The sequence below is a fragment of the Astatotilapia calliptera genome, chromosome 20 (genome assembly GCF_964374335.1).
Source record: "Astatotilapia calliptera chromosome 20, fAstCal68.1, whole genome shotgun sequence".
NCBI classification, from domain to species: Eukaryota; Metazoa; Chordata; class Actinopteri; order Cichliformes; family Cichlidae; genus Astatotilapia; species Astatotilapia calliptera.
Genome location: NC_137441.1, coordinates 31438221 through 31457330, shown reverse-complemented (window position 1 = coordinate 31457330; position 19110 = coordinate 31438221). Strand labels below are relative to the sequence as shown.

Sequence of the window (19110 nt, the reverse complement as noted above, 5' to 3'; positions counted from 1 at the left end):
GACATGAGAAACACCCTTCAAACATGAGTGTTGATGTTGCACGGTTTGTCCATCAGAGGGCATGCCTCAACTTCCCTTTTGCGCCCCATGTTTGGTGCGCACAACCAGCTGATCCACGCAGAGCCTGTCAGAGCGTAAACGAGTAATTCACTCAACTTGCTGAAACTGTAAAACAAGATTATTTTTCAACTGAATTGTGATATTATCTTAGTAAGCACTCTTAAATAACTGCAGATAATACATGTTAGGGAAACCTGCTTATGTTTTGTGTGTGTCTTCTCAAAGAAAGAAATATTGACTGGAGTTTTTAAATGATCAAATATCAATATCAGTCTCAAAAATGTGTCAGGGTTCTTTTAAGTGCACGATCACGGTTTTAAAATCACCCGTCCTGAATATTTAATGCTAGGGTCCATCAGGCTAATACTCAGTGTTAACAAAAGCCAGATGTTTATCTGTTAGTATTCAAAGCAACATCTGTAACATGTCGTTTTTCATCACTGAAAAGTTCGTGATCAGGTGGAATTGCATTAGCAGTACAACCCCAGTACCTGGGTGCATTTTACCTAGCTGCACCAAAAACATCCTTTCTTGTTTTTCAAACTTGAACTTACTTTTAACTTAACTGGAAAAAGATATAAATAAAAAAAGAAATAAAAAAACCCAAAATAAATTATAATTTGATGAGTTTTGAATACTGGGAGATTTTCACAGTTAAATTAAAGAAATCAGCAGAGACATCGATATCACAGGGAGAAAGCCAAAAATGACCCATCGAGAAAGCACTCTGTGATAGTGAATAAACAAATTTTGATAGATGGAAACCTGTGACCTGGGAAGCTTGGGTTAAACAGCTTTCTGCCTTGAATGTTTGGCCTGTTTTTGATCTTATATTTCTTATTTCCTCCCCCCAGATCCAATTACAGACCCTACAGAACTTCACAATTCATCTGTGGTCATTACAGAAGGAGAAACCACACCTGGTGTTGCTCTAGAGGCTAATCCTACCACTGTTGTCACCAGTCATCCTCCATCTGTACCAACTACGGCCCATTTCGAAATTACAACACACGTTTTCAATGACCATACGAGTGTGCCTGTGCCTACAACTGAAGCCCTAGTCACTGAAACAGAAGCTCCCAATACACCTACCCAATACGCTGAATATACGTCTGAGGAGACCACATCGTCCACTGAGCAAGTACTCAGTGAGTCCCAAACAGACGACCTCACTGAGACAATGGGCCCTACTGGGACAGTGATCCCTGCTGACACAGAGGGCACTGCTGAGAGAGTGGGCCCTGTTGGGACAGAAACCACTGACCTGATCATTGAGGAGGACACAGAAGGTGAGGAAAGTGTGGGAGAAAGGAGAGGTCAGTTTGAATAGATATAATGGTGACACTTAATAAGTCTAACATACACTTAATAACCATTGCTGTTTAAATATATTAACTATGGATCTAAATGCACTAACTCTCATCTAACAGAGGCCCTGAGCTCTGGACAGATTGTGGGCATTGTAGTCGGCGCCCTGCTGGCAGTGGCCGTCATCACAGCAGTGGTGATTGTTGTCTTGAAGAGGATGGGCGAATACTCGTAAGTAACTCACTACCGCATGTACATAAGCACAAAGATTAAATCCATGGCAGTGTTACATAGATGTTGGGCACTGAGTCATCACTGAACCATCCAAGAATGAAGTCACATAGGAAAGAAAAGGTGACTACGAATTCTCCCAAACCAGCATTTCAATCAAAATTGTTCCTGAGCACATGTGAACACAGACGTTCCTTCCTGAAAGTAGATCAAGTCCATATGAAGTGACAGTTTTCTGTCCCCTGTGAACATATGATGATAATTACTGCAAATAATGATGGCGAATTTTTGTGTCACAGGTCTGCAAGGAACAAAAAGCCTGGCAGAAAGCAGAGTGTTATGGTCTTTGTAAAGTTTTCTATTTTACCCCTTCAGCTAATCATTTTAACCCCTCACACACCTATTTACAGCCATCTTTTTCCCAAGAGCTACTGACAAGGCTCCATAGTTGTTCCTCTGTCTGCTGACATAGAGTCCCATGCTTCTAGGTGGAAAATCCAGCATTCATGGTGACAAGTGGCCTTAAAATGAGCTTGTTTATTGACTTAGTATCGGTCTACATGGCCCATGGCCGTCAGCTAGAGGGGTTTTGTGTTAACAACTTGATTTGATCCCTAGAAACACAGGGGCTTTGTACATTAGAAACAGGGTTGCTAACCAGAGCAATCGCCATCTGTTTGTTTTTTTAATAAGTTAACCAATAATCAGATTTTCTTTAGTTATTGTACCGTTTGAAATAAAAAAAAAACACAAAAAAACTTTTTCACAGAAATTGAAAATTGTGTATTTTTTTTTAACTCCATTCAACTTTTGAAGCTGCGTAATCTATGAATTATGCATAAAACCCAGCTTTGTTCACCATCTAATTTTACTTAACAAGTCCCCCGATGAATTAACTTTAAAATAATATAAACCCTAACTGCCAATCATATAAAAAAAATCTTTTCCATCTCTGACCGGATCTCTCTTTGTATCCCACAGACCTTGAGGAAAAAGCCTACAAAGCAGCGGGACCGTGCGAAGTTCTGGAAATTCTGAACTACTGAACTGTGACGTCATTTCTGATTATTAAAAACAAGCACGCGATGCCAGAACTAAGCAAACCTAACCAGCTCTCTGGACTGTGTTAACAAAAGCGAGGGGCGAGGGGCACGGGGCACGGGGTGGGGAGGGTGGGGGGTTTATTTTTTTAATGTATATATTGCATGTATGTGACACAAGAGGGGTACATGAGCCAAAATCCTCACCTGCCCCTGCAAACTTCCTGATCCCGAGGAGCTGTTAAAGAGAACAAAACAAGGTGACAACAGTATGTCAGGAAGAATTTCAGGCTTTTCAAATGCATTTTGTAGAAAAAAGACAAGACAGGGGTAAGTCCTCCACATAAGCGATTTAGTGACTGACTTAGATTAATACCAAGAAAGAAAAATGACATAAAAATTAGAAATACTTACAAATCAAAGACATAAGGAGGCTGGGATTAGGAAAGAAAACAAGAAATACTGTTGCCAATTTTGCTGGATGTATATACAGTGCTAGACAAAGACTATACTGCATTCAGTTACTCTCATATGTTGCACTCGCATAGGCTAGGCATTTAATATTATGGAATATGCAGTACACTATGTACAGGCAGCCTTAGGCTATTGTTGTGGCTAAAGCACCCACGAGCACCGGTATAGAGTATGCTGTCATGCAGCCCCTAATAGGTTGGCCAACTGGATGAAGCTTCTGGCCCTGGTGAGCTCTGAGGGTCATCAGACACGAAAAGACACCCCTCGTTTGCAAGAGTAACGTGACATTCTGCCCAGTTTAACACTTACATATAAAAACCTAATACATATCTGTGAAATTTAGCAGAAGGGTTTGTGCCACTGTCTCTGGTATTCTCTAGCTAGCTAAGATGATTTTTTTTATTTTTTTTTTGGAAGTGCATTAAAAATGTGAATTGAATGTACTTTTAAACTGATACCCATTCCAAAACAAACAACTTGGCCCGTTAGCTTATAAAGGCTCGCACATTTGGTTACCAGACATAGCAGTGACATTGTCTTGACAGTGCTTCTGTTAATACCAGAACAGCCATCCAGTCTTTTCAGTTGACCTGACCCTAGATCACATGCATAGGATGACAATTTATAATTGCACTTTGTTTTAGTGCAAAGTGTTTGGCAGTTATGCCTTTTTTTTTTTTTTTTTTTTTGCAAGAGTGTGTCACATGGATGTACAAATAATGACGTCTCGGCTTACCCCTGCTTGCTTTAAAAACGTATTTAATATGTGCACTGAATGAGTGGTGTAATATTTAATGAACAAGCTTCAGACACTGCAAATGTTTGCAACGATACATGTCCCTCGTCCCACCCACCCCTTCTGCTTTGCTGCATATTATCACTTCTGAGTCTTTAATTTGTGCCGTCTGATTCGTTCAAAACGTTTATTTAATTGCAGTGCTTTTGGTCATACTGTTTCAATAAAAACAATTTAAAACACAGTATTTTTTGTACTAAATTATTCTCTAAAAGCTGCCCTTTGTCTTTGGAAAATATCTCTTTTCTGTTTATTGTCCCGTTCGGATCCTATCAGTTGCAGATGATCATATAGATGGCTTGGAAACGCCTCCGAGTGAATTTACTCTTTATCAGAGCTTTATCCACTCTTAACTTGGAAAAATACTTGCGACAGTTAAAATCACATGACACTTATTTTCTGTTTCCACATTCAAAATGCCAACGTTATTAACGACCCTCCCCGGGGGCAGTGTCCAACTGCCCACTGTGATTGGCCCGTTTAAGTAATGCTTCAGATTTTCAAAAAGAAAAAAGAAAAAAACAGCCCCTATTAGCAAGCACACAAACAGAACCAAATATGGAGTACCATATGGCCTTGAATCATTGGGTCTGTTGAGCCCTCTGACAGTTAGGTGTGTTTTTTTGTGCCGTGTTGCGGGGCTTTTCATACGGTGCTGTTAAGCTGGGGCAAGGCTCCAACATTAGGCTGTGAGCCGCACAGAGATGCTCTGTCTCTGGCAACCTCTCCTCCGTGTGGTTTTAGGCAGCGGCCCAACACCCACCACCCCAGCCTCTGCCCCAACGGCTACTTCATAACTCTCTTTAGCTCACTCTCTTGCCTCAGACTTCTGGGAACAATGGAGTCTTTTGAGAAGGGCAAATGGAGACCCTATGGGCTGTGGCTGTGAAGCTGCTCTCTTCTTCAGCAAGGGAGAATTCTGTACATCGCTACAAGGTGGAGTCACTTCCTGGGTGGGCCCCTGCCCTGATCATGTGCACTCACACACACACAAAGAAATAACAGAGATCTAAATCACCAACTTTGTGCCGATGAACACATGTTAGAAGCATTATAACAGTCATCCAGCAGCAGAATGTCTCAGGGAAGGCAGCTGTTAAGATCACCAATCAAAGTGTGTCATTTACAGAGAGAGTCCAACTCAAAGTCATCATGACGCATGGTTGAAGCAGCACACGCAGGTCTGTGTATCATCCGACTGTTTGTATGGCGTGCAGGCATAAATGTGAGCTTTGTGTTTGTGTGGGCACACTGCGTGCGTCTGGACTGTACAGGTTTCATATATTAACCAAATCCAAGTAATGTGGTCATCAGGTTTTAGTCACTACAAAAAGTCCCCCTCCCACTCCGCCTCCCCTTCCTGTACGCGTCTGGGGGGATAACTGAAAATCTGTCTGAGAGGAAGGAGGAAATCATTCGTCTCTAGCGGACAGATGGATACGGCGATATCTTTCGCCTAAACTTAAGACTGTTGGATGTGAGTTTGTTTTTGCGACAGCCAGATCACTCTAGATCACTCATAGCTGACTGTGAGCTGCCTGTTTTTGCGACGTAGTCCACAAAGGAGAAAACTGATTATCTTTATTATTTGTGGGATCATGTTTGGCTCGGTCAGCAAAATGTAATCCTAACAGGACAACTGAAGCACAGATGGTATAACAATAAAAGAATTTCTAAATACAAACCTGAAAATCAGCACCAGGTTGATTCTGTTAGATTGGCTGTTTACAAGCGAAGCTGCTTACCTTATATGGCCCCGAAAGGTTGATTCTGTTCATCTGGACGTAGCGTTTTCAGTGGCAGAAGCGTTTCGTCACTCATTGTTCATTCAGTGGGCTGCTTTCAGTTATTGTGCAAATGTGCTGTTTTTAAGGTTGGGGAAACCTGCAGTCAGCTGAGACTCAAGAAGTCACTTGGATGAGTGACGAAACGTTTCTCCCACTGAAAACGCTACGTCCAGATGAACAGAATCAACATTTTGGGATTCACTTATCTAAGTAGTTAAATAACACAGCACGCCACACAGAAAGACACGGAAAAGGAAGGGAACTAATAAAAGTGTTTAGGTAACATTAATGAGATTTGACAGCTCTTTTTTAAATATAAAACACTGTTAACGTATAACAGTTTTTGTTTTTTTTTAAAAGATGTCACTATACTGTTTATAATTGCGGGCAGCATGGTGGTTAGCACGCTTGCCTTGCAGCAAAAAAGGTCCTGGGTTCAACTCCACCATCTACCTGGGGCCTTTCTGTGGGGAGTTTGCATGTTCTCCCCATGTCCGGGTGGCTTCCTCCCACAGTCCAAAGACGTGAGTGTGAGCGGTTGTTGTCTCTCTGTATTAGCCTCTCACAGCTGGGATAGTCTCCAGCCCCCTGCTACCCTGAATTGGATAAGAGGAAGAAAATAGATGTTTATAATTGGTACTTACATGATACAGTCTTGCAGTAAAATGTGTTGTGGTAATGGTGCACAGGTTTCAGTTATCCTTACTGACCACTAAATTTTTACCAGTAGTTAGTTGAACTGGTTGGCTTGTGACCTACCTCTTGCCAAATGTCAGCTGAAACATGAGCGTACTCTCAGATAAGTGCCTGTGCATCTGCAGTGTTCATCTCTTGGAGTTGAATGAATACGATCCTACGGTTCACCAGTGTTCAGGGGTTTGTGATGTCATGAAAAAATGTCAGCCTATAGACCTTTGAGTGGCACAGACAGCTGGGCCCACAAGTGGGGGTGGAAAACTAAAGAGAGGGTGCTCAAAGTTGAGTGACATGCAGAAACAGTGTGTGTGTGTAGTCAGATATATTATGGATAATGCAGGAGAAAACTGAATTTGCTTTCACAAAGAGGTGGAGATAGTAGAGCAGGTAGAAGATTGATGCTGTATGTGCCTTTATGAGTTATATACGTGTGTACGGTGTCTATATATACACAGCATGCTCCTTGATGGGGTTTAGTGTGACCTCTGAATGTGTGTTTGCATGCAAAAGCAAATCGGGGCTGTGATTTTGAAGGGCACATGCTTTATATGGACTTTAGGGGATTATTAGCATGTAAGTGTGATGTGTGCAAGTACAAGATATAATACAGTGGGCTGGAGTTACATGCACATGTGTGCAGGATCAAGTTTTTACACACAGTTTGTACTTGTGTGTGACATTTACATATTCTTCACTGAACATCTGGCATGCAACAACACGAAGCAATAAAATTTTTATTTGGTCCGAGTGACGTGACATGTTGTCTGATTACAGGCAAGTCTTTGTCTGGGTGTGTGGCATGCATCTCCTATAAGAGACCCTTTATTGTTTTTGTACCAGTGTTCTGCTCAGTAATCTGTCTGATACATGAGAATGTTGTAGGACACGTCTTTCTCTTTCCTTCTTTGCCTTGTATGATGGTGAAGGTTTCATTGTGCACAGTGTTATTGGCACAAACTGGCTCCTGCTGCACAGGACACACTTTTCTTTAGTTTACTTTCTTAATCGCTCATCAAAAATATTAGCAAATGTTCAACCTTTTGACATAAAAAAATATTCTATTCCATTTTTTGACCATAAGAACTTAACACTCAACTTAACTTAATTTTCATACTCATCAGAGAATTTGCTGACCTGAGTTACCCCGTAGACAGAGGTGTTGTTATTGTGGAAAAAAGCTCACCTTATCAGGATAGAAAATTTTCCTTTTATAATCAGGACCACAATGTACAACTTTCATACGATTTATAGTACTCAAACATTCCCAACAGCATAACATAGCCAGTGGATGCCCTAACTTTAGGGTCATTGATTGATTGAAATTATCATCAATATGTCGGAGAAGATCCTGAGAGCGGTACAGCAGTGAGTGTCTGCAAAACTTGTTGGTGCTTCTGTCATTGTTTAAGGCTTAATTTCTGCCAGTGGTGTTGGTGATCTTGTCAAAATTGAAATTATGAACACAGAAAAGTACTGTCAGAGTTTGATCCACCATGGAATACAATGGCTTCATTTTTTTAGTATGACAATGATTCAAAACACACTACTAATGTAGTAAAAGCCTACCTGATAGAAAAACACACAGTCATGGATTGGTATCACCACACCCCAGACCTAAACATTATTGAAGCAACGTGAGATCATCTTGACAGAGAACAGAACAAAAGACAGCATCAATCTAAAGAAGCCTGGAGAATTATTCATGAAAACTACTTACACAAATTACAAGAAAGCTTGTCTAAGAAAGTTCAGACAGAGTAGTTTTTGGTCATAACAAACACCAACTTTCAACATTGCTAGAATCATGCAAACTCTGTTTTTGGACAATATATACACTGTATTTCCTTCCATATATGTTTGCATTTTTAATGAACTGCTCCATCTATTTCCCAGTTTTCTTGCAAAATATCAAGAAATGAGGGATGGATCAAGACTTTTGCACAGTAAATTTAACAAAGACTAACAGAAAACTGTATTTAACAGTAAAGGAAAAACAAAACATACAAAAGAAAATATTTTTCAATAATTTTAGACTAATAGACTGGCTTACCTTATAGCTCACAAACTAGCTGTTGCATTTACTACATGAACTCATTTAAGTATCCCTTGTTTTAAATACTGTCTCCAAGTTTAAACCAATGAATAGAGTCATGAAACATGTTTATCTTAAATGTATAAATTACAAAATCACTTCACAATTTAATCCGACTAAATTATTTTTCTTCCCCGATAAAATGTCTGGAGTGGAGAAAGTATAAACACAGGGATACAAAAGCAACTTTAAAAACACACTTTATCTTTGTGCAAGTCAGCACATAGAAGGGTTTTTTTGTATAGTGTCACTGCAAAGATTTTCTATGTGTAAGCTAACATTTTTCCCTGAGTTAATAAAGCGATGATGTGACACTACAGCTTGATCACTCATTGTGTTCTACATTTTATGTGCTCATTCGCATTTTTATTTGCAAAGCTCCTCTCCACATTTCCAACTGCTTAGCCATGTGTTTGACGTAACTTCCAGGCACTCAGCACCTGCTTAGACGATGACTTGACAGATGTGTCTGACCAGCAGACTCAATTGGAAACTTCTCATTATAATTCCACAGCTGGAATTGCCATCAGCTGTGAAAGGCACGCTGGAGCTCTGGGTAAGTTTCGCTATGACAAGCTATAAATAAACATCATCATAGTCAACTTGCCATTAAATGAGCTATGTGCCACCTAATGCTGTTTATCCCTAAAGAGCCACTGCATATAAGCTCACCATACCACACTGTACCAACTACTTCAGGTTTTCAAAGTTGGAATTTACAAGTGGGAATATAGAGTAGAAATGTATATATAATAGATGAAGCTTTGCTATTTATGATGAAACACCCCTTAGAACATATAAAATTAAAAGAGACATGTCATGCATGTGCCATGAGAGTACCACCCTTGTTCTGCACAAAGAGTCTGGTGAACTTGTTCAGATGCTTTCAAAATCCTGTACGCTAAGGTGGACATGATGCCAAGTGTCTGTCAATGTAGATGTGAGCTTAATATGAGCTAGTGCCTTGTCTAGTAAGGGAAAACAGAGAAGTGCTCAGTGCACATCGTGAAACTTCTTGACACAACATGACAACTGTAATGAAGGAGACCTGAAAATAATGTACTAATTCAAGTGGAAACATCTATTTAACAGCTAACTATCAATGCAAGTTGTAAATGAACCAGAAAAATACGTGCCTATTTACCTTCCATCCTTAGAAACGTTTTTGTAAACAGTTATATTTATACGTTTATCAATTAAAAACTGAAATTACACTTCTACTAAACACTGTTAGAACTAGGATGAATTACTCATTCTAAATGTCTAAAAACGCGCTAGTCCTACTGTAAATGATCAAAGTTTCAGAATTACCCGCATGGAAGGTGCACCCAGAGCCCACAGAGTTTATTATATGCCGCCCTCTACAGGTCAAATCCATACACTGCACTGACTGTTTGGTTTTAGTGTTTTTTAAAGAAATTAAAATATCCCCTGTTGTTATCATTCATTATGAGATTCAGCAAGATTGAAATGGCCATTATCCCCTTTCACTCTGGGGGTCGGATGCCAGCACATTATCCAAAGAGGCTGTTTGGTACCACTGTGTCTTTTTGTAAATATTGCACTCTGATCTGGCCATAAGAATATAAGAAGGAAACGACAAGCTGGGCGAGTACCAAGGGCTGAGAGAAGAGCACTCGATGCAGTGCGCAGGACCCTCAAGCTCCCAGGCCTCCGGTTGAGGACCATTTTTAAAGCTAGCAATTACAATAATAAAATAAATTTAAAAATATATCAACAGAGGATTTCTCACACCTAACAACCACAAACATGAAGATGGGACTTTTGTTTTTAAAGAGTAAAAGTCAGCAGAACTGGAGCTGAATGTCTAACATTTATTAAAAAATAAATAAACAAGCTCCACATTAATATTCACATTTAAATCTGAAACGACAGTTTGGCTGCCTCTCGCTTATAGCGTGTATGTGCTTTTGCTTTCAAGTTTTTTATGGGCTTTAACAACACTGCTTTTGATTGGACCAATTTTGACATCCATTTTGTCTGACCAATCAGAAAGCCAGAACCTTGTTGGTGCATTAAGGAAGGGGAGAAAATACAACTGTCTACTAGCAGCTCAAGAGGAATATTAGAAGTCCATCTGCGGCGGTTTGTCTGCAAACACGAGTATGTACGCGAAACCTTTACGTGCACTTTTATTTGACTTATTCTTGAAGGTTGTGTCGCGAACTCGACGATACATTTAGCCAGTGCTTGCGAGCTAGCATTCATGCTAGCAGCATATCGTTAGTACTTTAATGGACGATAACAGCTGATTTCTCTCACTTTGCTGACAGCATTGTCACGAGACCTTGGCACTTACAAGTGCATAATTTGCAAGCAACTTTCTTGCATCCTGGGGGTAGTTAAATGTGTGTACTCAAAAAGTGAGTTGACCTTTCAGTGGACAAGCTAGCAGCCTGTGTAGCAAAACAGTAATGTGACGACGTGTTGTGTGACCAGTTAGCAATGGTGCAAGGACGGGGAGCGTCATCAAACCAGGTGAAGCAGATGTGCGTGAACGCACTCCAAAGATATAACGAATTGCAATTATAGTAATATAAAATATTCACAAATGTGTTATAATTACATTTTACGTGATATATGTATTAAATAAACGCGTTTCAGCACATTTTAATGAATATCCTAATTGAATGTTTGGAGACTGCCTCTAATTATTCAGTGCGCAGGCCCTTGAATGGTGCTGGAACAGTTTTTGTTTTGTGTAAACGGCACGATTTTGATATATTTGTGCTACAGAAACGCGCCACGGGATTATCTGCAATATAGGAGAAATAGTCTGTGCATTAGTGAGTTTTTGTTTACGTTTTCTCTTCTCGGTGCAAGTGCGCTAGTAAATCAACAGTGATGCTGAATGAATAAAAATACATGTTTTAAACGGGAAACCTGCTTAAATAAACGTAACGCTTGGTTTATGCTAATTTTGATGCTGTTTAGTGCGAGTGCAGTCCTAAGAAGCTACGACAAATCAGGGACACGATGGGCCTGCCATTTTGTTAAACCAACAAGAAGATGAATGTCCAAATGCACCAATTTATTTCTCAAATTAAAGGCAGGAAAAACAAAAGCTGTGCGGCCATCACCAGGTGAATTGAATGTAATAAGTTTAACAGGTAATTTAAGGCACCCAGGTTAAATGAGGTCATTGACAAAGATTATGAGTATTTTTGGACTTGTAATTGAAATTAAACATTTACAGAAAATAACTTTGACATGGCAGCTTTTTTTTTTCCCCTTAAGTGTCTTTTATCTTATGTTGCATTTGATGCTTCAAGATCCTTCTCACATCAGCACAGCTTAACAAGACATTGAAAGCATAGTCAGCAGTCAGTAAGCCAGAAAGATAAAAGCATCCAGCTCAACTACTCTCATGCCACTTCTGCTTACTTTGATCACTTCTCTCTTCTCACCCATTAGCAGTTTGAGTTTGTCTGTCATCCAGTGTTATGGAGCTGTCTTGATAGTTGTTGTTTTTTTTTTTTTCCCCATGTGTTTTGTCTTCTTCCATCAGAAAGAAAACTCAGTGCGATCATCTGCTAAGGAAAACATCTGCCTGTAGTAAACGTGAAAATGGTAAGATGCTGCAATTCATTTGGGTTTTATTTTACAAAAATTGTGCCCTTGAACGCACTCTTTTAATTTTAATCCAGAGATGCTGCAATATTAGAGCGTGAACCTCAACAGTCAGACCACCCCTTTGGCCATATTAAATATGGCCAAAGTTTCAAATAACAAGAGCCAAAACCTCATAGTTCAGACCACATGAAACACTCTGTTTCCAACTGCTTTTATTTATTCTTGGCTGTGTTTGGTGTCAAAGAAAAGGAATGTCCCTCATATGGTTTTCTGAGGCATATTTACTGTCAATATTTCTTTCTTTTTTTCTTCTTTTCAATAGGTGTGACAACTGCTGAAGTTTTGTCACAGAAATACTTAAGAGAATTGGATCAAGACATCACAGAAGATGGAGCACTCTCCTTGTGTGTACATACCAGAATTTGGAGGCAGTGAGGAGATAGGGGAGGAGGAAGAAGAGGAGATCTACCAAGTCAACTCCAACATGGAACCTGACATGATGAGGTCTCATTATCAGGTTGAGAAAGATGGGAGCTCTTTCCCTTGTCAGCACTGTGAAGGACAGTTTGCCAGCAAGCAAGCTTTGGAAAAACACATGGAGGTCCATGCTTTGGCTAATGATGAGGCACATTTATACAAAAACAATACAAACAAAATGTCTTTTCCGTCAAATTTAAGTCACCTGCCGCATGAAAAGTCAAACGCTCTGGATTCAGAAGATTCAGTCACGCAGCTTCATACGTCATCCACGACTAGCTCTAATACTTCTCTTTTGTCAGCTGGAGATCTCACTGATCAGCCACACACATCAGAAGTATCAGAGGGGCATCATGCGTGCAAGTACTGTGAAAAAATATTCACAACCCACACCAACAAGAGACGCCATGAGCGTAGAGTTCACGAGAACCAGCTGCAGTTCACACATGTGGAAAAAGCTCAGCTGCCTCAAGAGGAAAACCTTCACAGAACAGTCAGTGAATCATCTCAGCAGCAAACACGGCTTGGTGACAATACACCACCTGCAGCTGTTGTGGAGAATGAAGGGGAACATGAAGAACATTACATGTTAGATGTCTCTAGCAATATTTCAGAGAATCTGAGTTTTTACATTGATGGAAAGATAGTGTCAACAAGTACAGTCAGTAAATGTGAAGCAGCTGAGGTCCATTCTGGGTCTTCGACTCTAGTTGGACTGGATGCCCTGATTCTGGACCCCTCTCATATCAGCCAGGTATTAAATGCAGATTCAGTTATAAGCAATGACATACCTGGTCAACCACTTGCCAAGAGGAGAACTGCAACACCACCTCTCTTACCACAAATTAAAACCGAATTGGAGTCTGAGGTAGTTGTGTCTTCATCTTCATCATCACTTGTATCTTCGTTAATAGAGAATTTACTTCCTCAGAATACAGAGTCTACAGTTGTGCAGAAAGAAAGAACAGTGTTTCTGTCGCCAAAGCTAAAACAGCTCCTAGAAAAGCAGGATGGCCTTAAACCGACACTTGCGCTCATTACAGATGGCCAGAAGCCATGCTCACCTGTCTCTATCTCTGTCCTACCTTCTGGAACAGGAAAGTTTAAGAGAAGAACTGGCTCTCCAACAGGCTCTCCACAACAGACTCCAACATCTAATGAAGAGTCATCATTGTCAGATCTGGGAGATTTTGATATTGTAAGTACAGGGCAGATAGAAAACCAACATAGTTCACCTGTGAACCAAACAGTCTGTGACAATGATGACGTTACTACATCCGTGACGGAGACAGCAGTGAAACCTGTTTTGCCAGACAACTGGCCCCCTGTGACAGGCGGTAATTCCTGTAACCAGCAACCTCTGGATCTTTCTAATACAGTCAAAAGACAAGAAGATGTAGCTTTAGCTAATGCTGTGCTTGATTTGAGTTTGCAAAAAAAGAGCCTTTGTGAATCTGAAACTATGTCAAATTCAGGTTCACAGGCTTTTGCCAATGAAGAAGAACAAAAAGCAGTGATGGAAGAATCCTTGATAAAAATTGGAAACCAAAACCTAAGTCTTGCAAATTCTGAGGCTCCTTTAGTCACAGACTTCACCATAGTAACGGGTTCAAACATTGTTACCCCAGTGGAGCCTGTTGCAGATGGACTTGTCTATGGACTTACCCTACCCCACAGTTCTCTCACTCCATCATCTGCCTCCTTGACTCCTGTCGCCTTGCAACCAGCTTCACCATGCACTATAGCATTTGCTTCCCCAGCTGCACACACCATGCTCCCTACTGCTCCTTCATTAATCACAGTTTTGGCACCACCGCCACCTATCTCCACTGCTTCGAGCCAACCAATCCAGGTATTGGGCCCAAATATAACTACTGAACCCTTGGTACTCTGCGCAGAAAATGCATTAAATTCTTCTGAGAGTGATTTAACGCCTACATTTGCCACTACAAACTCTGCAAATCTCGTCACACTTTCCCAACCACTTGACCCAACACTAAATTTACCTGGCCATGTGTTTCTTACTGATCAAATAGCTCTCAACCCACCAATAGTTGATTCAGCACCTATCACAGAAGTGCCGTTCACACCCACTGTAACTTTAAGTGATTCCCTACTCAACTCTTACAACATTGCCAGTAACACTGTGTTAATAGAGTGTACAATAGCTCTTGAAGCCCCAGGGAATGTAGTTCCTGCTGCAATTACCTTACAAGAAAATACAGCTGAGCCTCCAGCACCTACACAGATGGTTGTTAATCACATAGAACAGCAACAGATTGTATCTGTTCCCAGTGCTCAAACTGTGGAACCCACTATTCTTGTGTCCTCCATCGCAGAATCGGTAACTCTGTCCACTTCCACCTCAGTGGTATCAGATTGTCCTCCTCTGGGTGAGTCAAACTCTGACCCAGAGCCCTCAGTTGGGACAGGGCCACCAACCACAAAACCTGAGGAAGCCCCTGACAGTTCTGCTTCCGCACCTGAAATCTCACCTGAACCCGCTCCCTCTCCCGAGAAAGTTAATGAAGATGAATCCTCAAATGATCCAGAAAATGATGTCCAAGAGCAGACATTCACCAAGAATTTCATCTGCAATGTGTGTGATAAGCTTTTCCATTCAATGAAGGAACTTAGTCATCATGTGGCTGACCATGCTGATGACTGGCCCTACAAATGTGAGTTCTGTGTGCTGCTATTTGGCAAACCCTCTGCTTTACTTGACCATCGATCAAGCCTCCACGGTGTTGGGAAGACTTATGTTTGCAGTGCTTGTACAAAAGAATTTGTATATCTTTGCAATCTGAAGCAGCATCAGGAAGAATTGCATCCAGGCCAGCAGTGTACTCATACAGAAGAAGAAAAAGGCAAACTAAGACCTCAGAACTACAACAATTCAGCTAAAGTCAACACAGATGCTTCAGGACCTGAAGCTCAAGAGGAACTCAAGAAATTGGTGAAAAAGGAAGAGGGTGAAGTAGATGTGGGTGCTGAAGAACTGTTTACAACAATTAAAGTCATGGCTTCAGATGGAGGCAAAATCAAAGGGCCTGATGTTCGTCTTGGCATTAACCAGCACTATCCCAGCTTCAAGCCCCCTCCATTTCCTTACCACAACAGATCACCTGCTGGTTCGTTGGCTTCAGCCACAAACTTCACTACACACAACATCCCACAGACCTTCAGTACAGCCATTCGGTGCACCAAATGTGGAAAAAGCTTTGATAACATGCCAGAACTCCACAAGCACATCTTGGCTTGTGCCAATGCCAGTGATAAAAGGCGATACACACCCAGAAAGAATCCCATACCTCTACGTCACTTTGCAAAATCTCAAAATGGAGTGCTGTCTACTACCAATTCTACAAATGGATTAAATGCTTCAAACAGAGTCAGTCAGTCAAACAGGTCCAAACCTAGCCAGGAACCACCTGTAAAGTTCAAAGTACTTAACAAAAGGAAGAAAAAGTTTGCCCAAAGGGTCATGCCACAGAGGAACAAGTCCGTGCATTCATCAAATAAAATGTCACCTGTACAAGTGGGTGAGCAGCAGGAACTATTTGTGTGTCCACACTGCAGCAGGGAATTCACAATGCGTCGCAGCAGAACCAAACACATGGCTGTTTGCCCCAAGAAACCTAAAGAGGTAAAGAAAAGGAAAGAATGTGGGATCTCTGTGACGAAGGAAAACGATGGACACTTGCATAGAGGGGTTCCTCATGGTGAAGAGCAACAACAAGGCTCACCTCCACATAAAACAAGACTCCAGACGTCCGCCTCTGCAAAGAGGCCTGCCATCCTACCAGTGCAAACTGTCTTTTCAAGCAAAAGGAGTAAAATCATTATAAAAGAGAGCACGCAGCCAAAACAAGAGACGCCCACCTTGAATGAGCTTCCCATTGTTCGCACTTTTAACCCCTCCATGCGGCAGTATAGCAGAGTGCAGCACAGCGTCAAAGGAGTTCCCATCAAAATAACTATTGTCAAACCTCGGCAGACAGCACCGCAGAAGGATGAGTTGCCTCCCACCCAGAGGAGAGAAGAAGCAACCGGATCCGTCACCAGCAGTGCTAAGCAGAGCGCTTCAGCCTGATGACTACACAGCAGGCGATCGGGGATCAGCAGGTAGCAAACATAGTAGCACATGTAGCTTGTGTGTAAGTTCTCAGCACGGCTGTGTTAAGAAATCTGTTTTATTTTTATTCTCAGGACTCTGCTGTATGGATCTCCTTCAGTGACTTTAAAGGGAGAAAACTGGTAACGACACTGTAAACCCAGCAGACTTGTAGGCTGCAGAATACTGTATAATAAACTGAATTCAGGACACTTACAACAGACCATGAAGGATACTGCAGTGAGTAGGTTTGTGTATAACCAAGTCTTTGAATGCTTTTGTAGTATTTTTGGAGTTTTGTAGAGTTATCCTTCATTGCAGAAACTTTCTGTCAACGGCTTGGATTTGCACTTGAAGTTTAATCTGACTGCTACATGTCACAAACTGAAGGGGGGGTGGGGGGGGGGAACTGAGCTGGAAGGGCTACTCTGCTCATTAGGTTAGACGATGGCAGGTGGCAATCATTTCCCGCATGCATTTGCACTTTTTCTTAACTGTTGTCTGTGGCCTTTTGGTTTAAACTCTTAATGCATGCTGTCTGTGAGCTTGTGATTTAAGTTGCATTCATTTGGGATGGAATTTTTTTTTTTTTTTTTTTTTTTTGGAGATGCAGTTAGGCCTTAAACACTGCCTCTGATCATTTGTTGGCCTGTTAGGAAGTAACCAGCGTAAGTACCCAGAAGACATGCCAGAGATAAGAAAATGTAAATGTGTATGATTGTTTCTGAACTTCAGCCTACAGAATCATACAAAACCATAGTGTATGTAATACTGGTGACAAGCATCATGATAAATTGCAACTATGAATTTGAGCAGTGTCACTTAATACTTGGGAAAGTCCATTTTTCATCATGAGAATGTGAGATTAAGTTGATTTAATGCTAAAGCCTTCTCAGTACAAAACCGTATTTTGTCATTGGCCGAGCTGCTACTGTAAATACATGTATGGGAGTTTTATTAATAATGCTCTATGTGCCATCTAATGTATATAATATGACTAAATGTGTCATAAAAGTGGTGAAAACAAGTATTCTGTGTTTCCCAAGTAAAGAATTTACTTAGGTGGTTCACCCAAATACAGTCACCATCACTTACTGTAGCTCAATTTGCATATTCAGGCCTTGCAGAAGATGCTTTGAAATATTGCATTGATGTGACATTTCTTGTCATAAAAACAAGATAAAAAACGTACCTGGAAAGCTTTTGCTTGAGAACGCAGCGCTGCCTTTGCAGCCGTTTTGAATGTGTGACACCACAGATAAATTCTTAATGTCTGGGGAAGCTCTGCAGTTTGGTGAATTTACAGCGCACTCCCAAACAGAAATACTGTGCTAATATTCTGATGCACCACTGCTGGCTTTACATTTAAGTTCATGTCTAAAGAACACTGACAGAGCCAATCTTTGTTTTGGCTTCACTGTCTTAATTTGCTCACCTGATTTTGCACTTATTCTGCAAATGCTTGCTTTTTTGTGTTTTTGTTCTTTTTGTTCTTTTTTTTTCTTTTTTTGTAGTGTTGGCCCCACTTAATGTGCAGTCAGTTAAGATATTTCCATCTGTAACATACAAGCATTACATCATTGCTTATAATCTGTGCAGCAGTTGTCAACAGTTTAATGTGTGAAGTGCATAAAATGAAGTCCAACATGTATCAATCACAGTATGGGAATATTTTTTGGTTTGTTTTTGTTTTGTTTGGGGTTTTTTGTTTTTTGTGCAGCAAACCTCTAGTGGCATATAAAAATGTTTGTGGCATCATGTCAGTAAAGTATCTGTTTATTTAAAAATTTCTAAGCTACTAGTTTGCTCCAGTGCTATACAGGGTAGTAATTGTGTTATGACTGAACTGAGTGTTATTAATTTGCTCAAACTAAAACTTGACAATGGCCTGTATCTGAGGGACAGTAATGGTACTTATACATTTTTGACTTTCAAACTCATTATTAATAATATTGCTTTCGTTCAGAAAGTCTTCAACATCTTGGATGTACAGAACGTTTTGGGAGACTGTTATTTTACTGTGAAAAGTGCTTGTAGCATTTCGTAGTGTAAATGGAGTCCTGTATATTTATTAATAATTTAAAAATCATGTTATCAGTCTTTGAACAATTTCTCTGTATGATTTGCACTAAAGTTTTGTTTCGTTTTTCAAGCAAGTGTTCAGAATAAATTGAGAATGTTAAAGCTTTTTGTGGAGTCTATATGAAACTTTATCTAATGGATCAAGTTGAGTTTAAAGAATCCCAGTAAAGAGCTGCAGCCTTTGGATTGTGTTCTGAAAGTATTCAACAATGGCCAGCTGGTGGCGCACTTTCCTTACTTTAACTTCAGGAATGGCAGATAACTGAGGAGAACGGTAGATAATAATGTAATACCACTGCATCTCTACCACACTACAACATTCTGTTTGAAAAATCCATTCATGTTTTTCTGCACTCTAA

General features: G+C 40.5%; 2 protein-coding genes across 13 annotated transcripts in view; both read left to right on the top strand.

The window, feature by feature from the left end:
• Positions 1 to 4093, top strand: part of LOC113013014 (forkhead box protein J3-like) — an 81344-nt gene extending 77251 nt beyond the window's left edge. For 10 of the 11 annotated variants that reach the window (XM_080295677.1, XM_026153535.2, XM_080295676.1 and 7 more), the window contains 3 exons: positions 915 to 1349; positions 1491 to 1599; positions 2581 to 4093. The gene's annotated coding sequence lies outside the window, so the exon portion shown is untranslated. Of the gene's footprint in view, positions 1 to 914; positions 1377 to 1490; positions 1600 to 2580 lie in introns of all 11 variants that reach the window. The other variant, XM_080295675.1, reaches the window with a different exon arrangement.
• Positions 4094 to 10508: 6415 nt separating this feature from the next.
• On the top strand, positions 10509 to 18857 carry prdm2a (PR domain containing 2, with ZNF domain a). Of its 2 annotated transcripts, none has more exons than XM_026154483.2 (4): positions 10509 to 10608; positions 12014 to 12075; positions 12401 to 16680; positions 16765 to 18857. In XM_026154483.2, the coding sequence occupies exon 3, from the start codon at positions 12467 to 12469 to the stop codon at positions 16646 to 16648; it is 4182 nt and encodes a 1393-aa protein (XP_026010268.1). In that variant the 5' UTR covers positions 10509 to 10608; positions 12014 to 12075; positions 12401 to 12466; the 3' UTR covers positions 16649 to 16680; positions 16765 to 18857. The 2 variants fall into 2 exon arrangements, with proteins under 2 accessions (XP_026010268.1, XP_026010269.1); XM_026154484.2 differs by lacking the exon at positions 10509 to 10608 and adding an exon at positions 10646 to 10983.
• Positions 18858 to 19110: the final 253 nt, after the last annotated feature.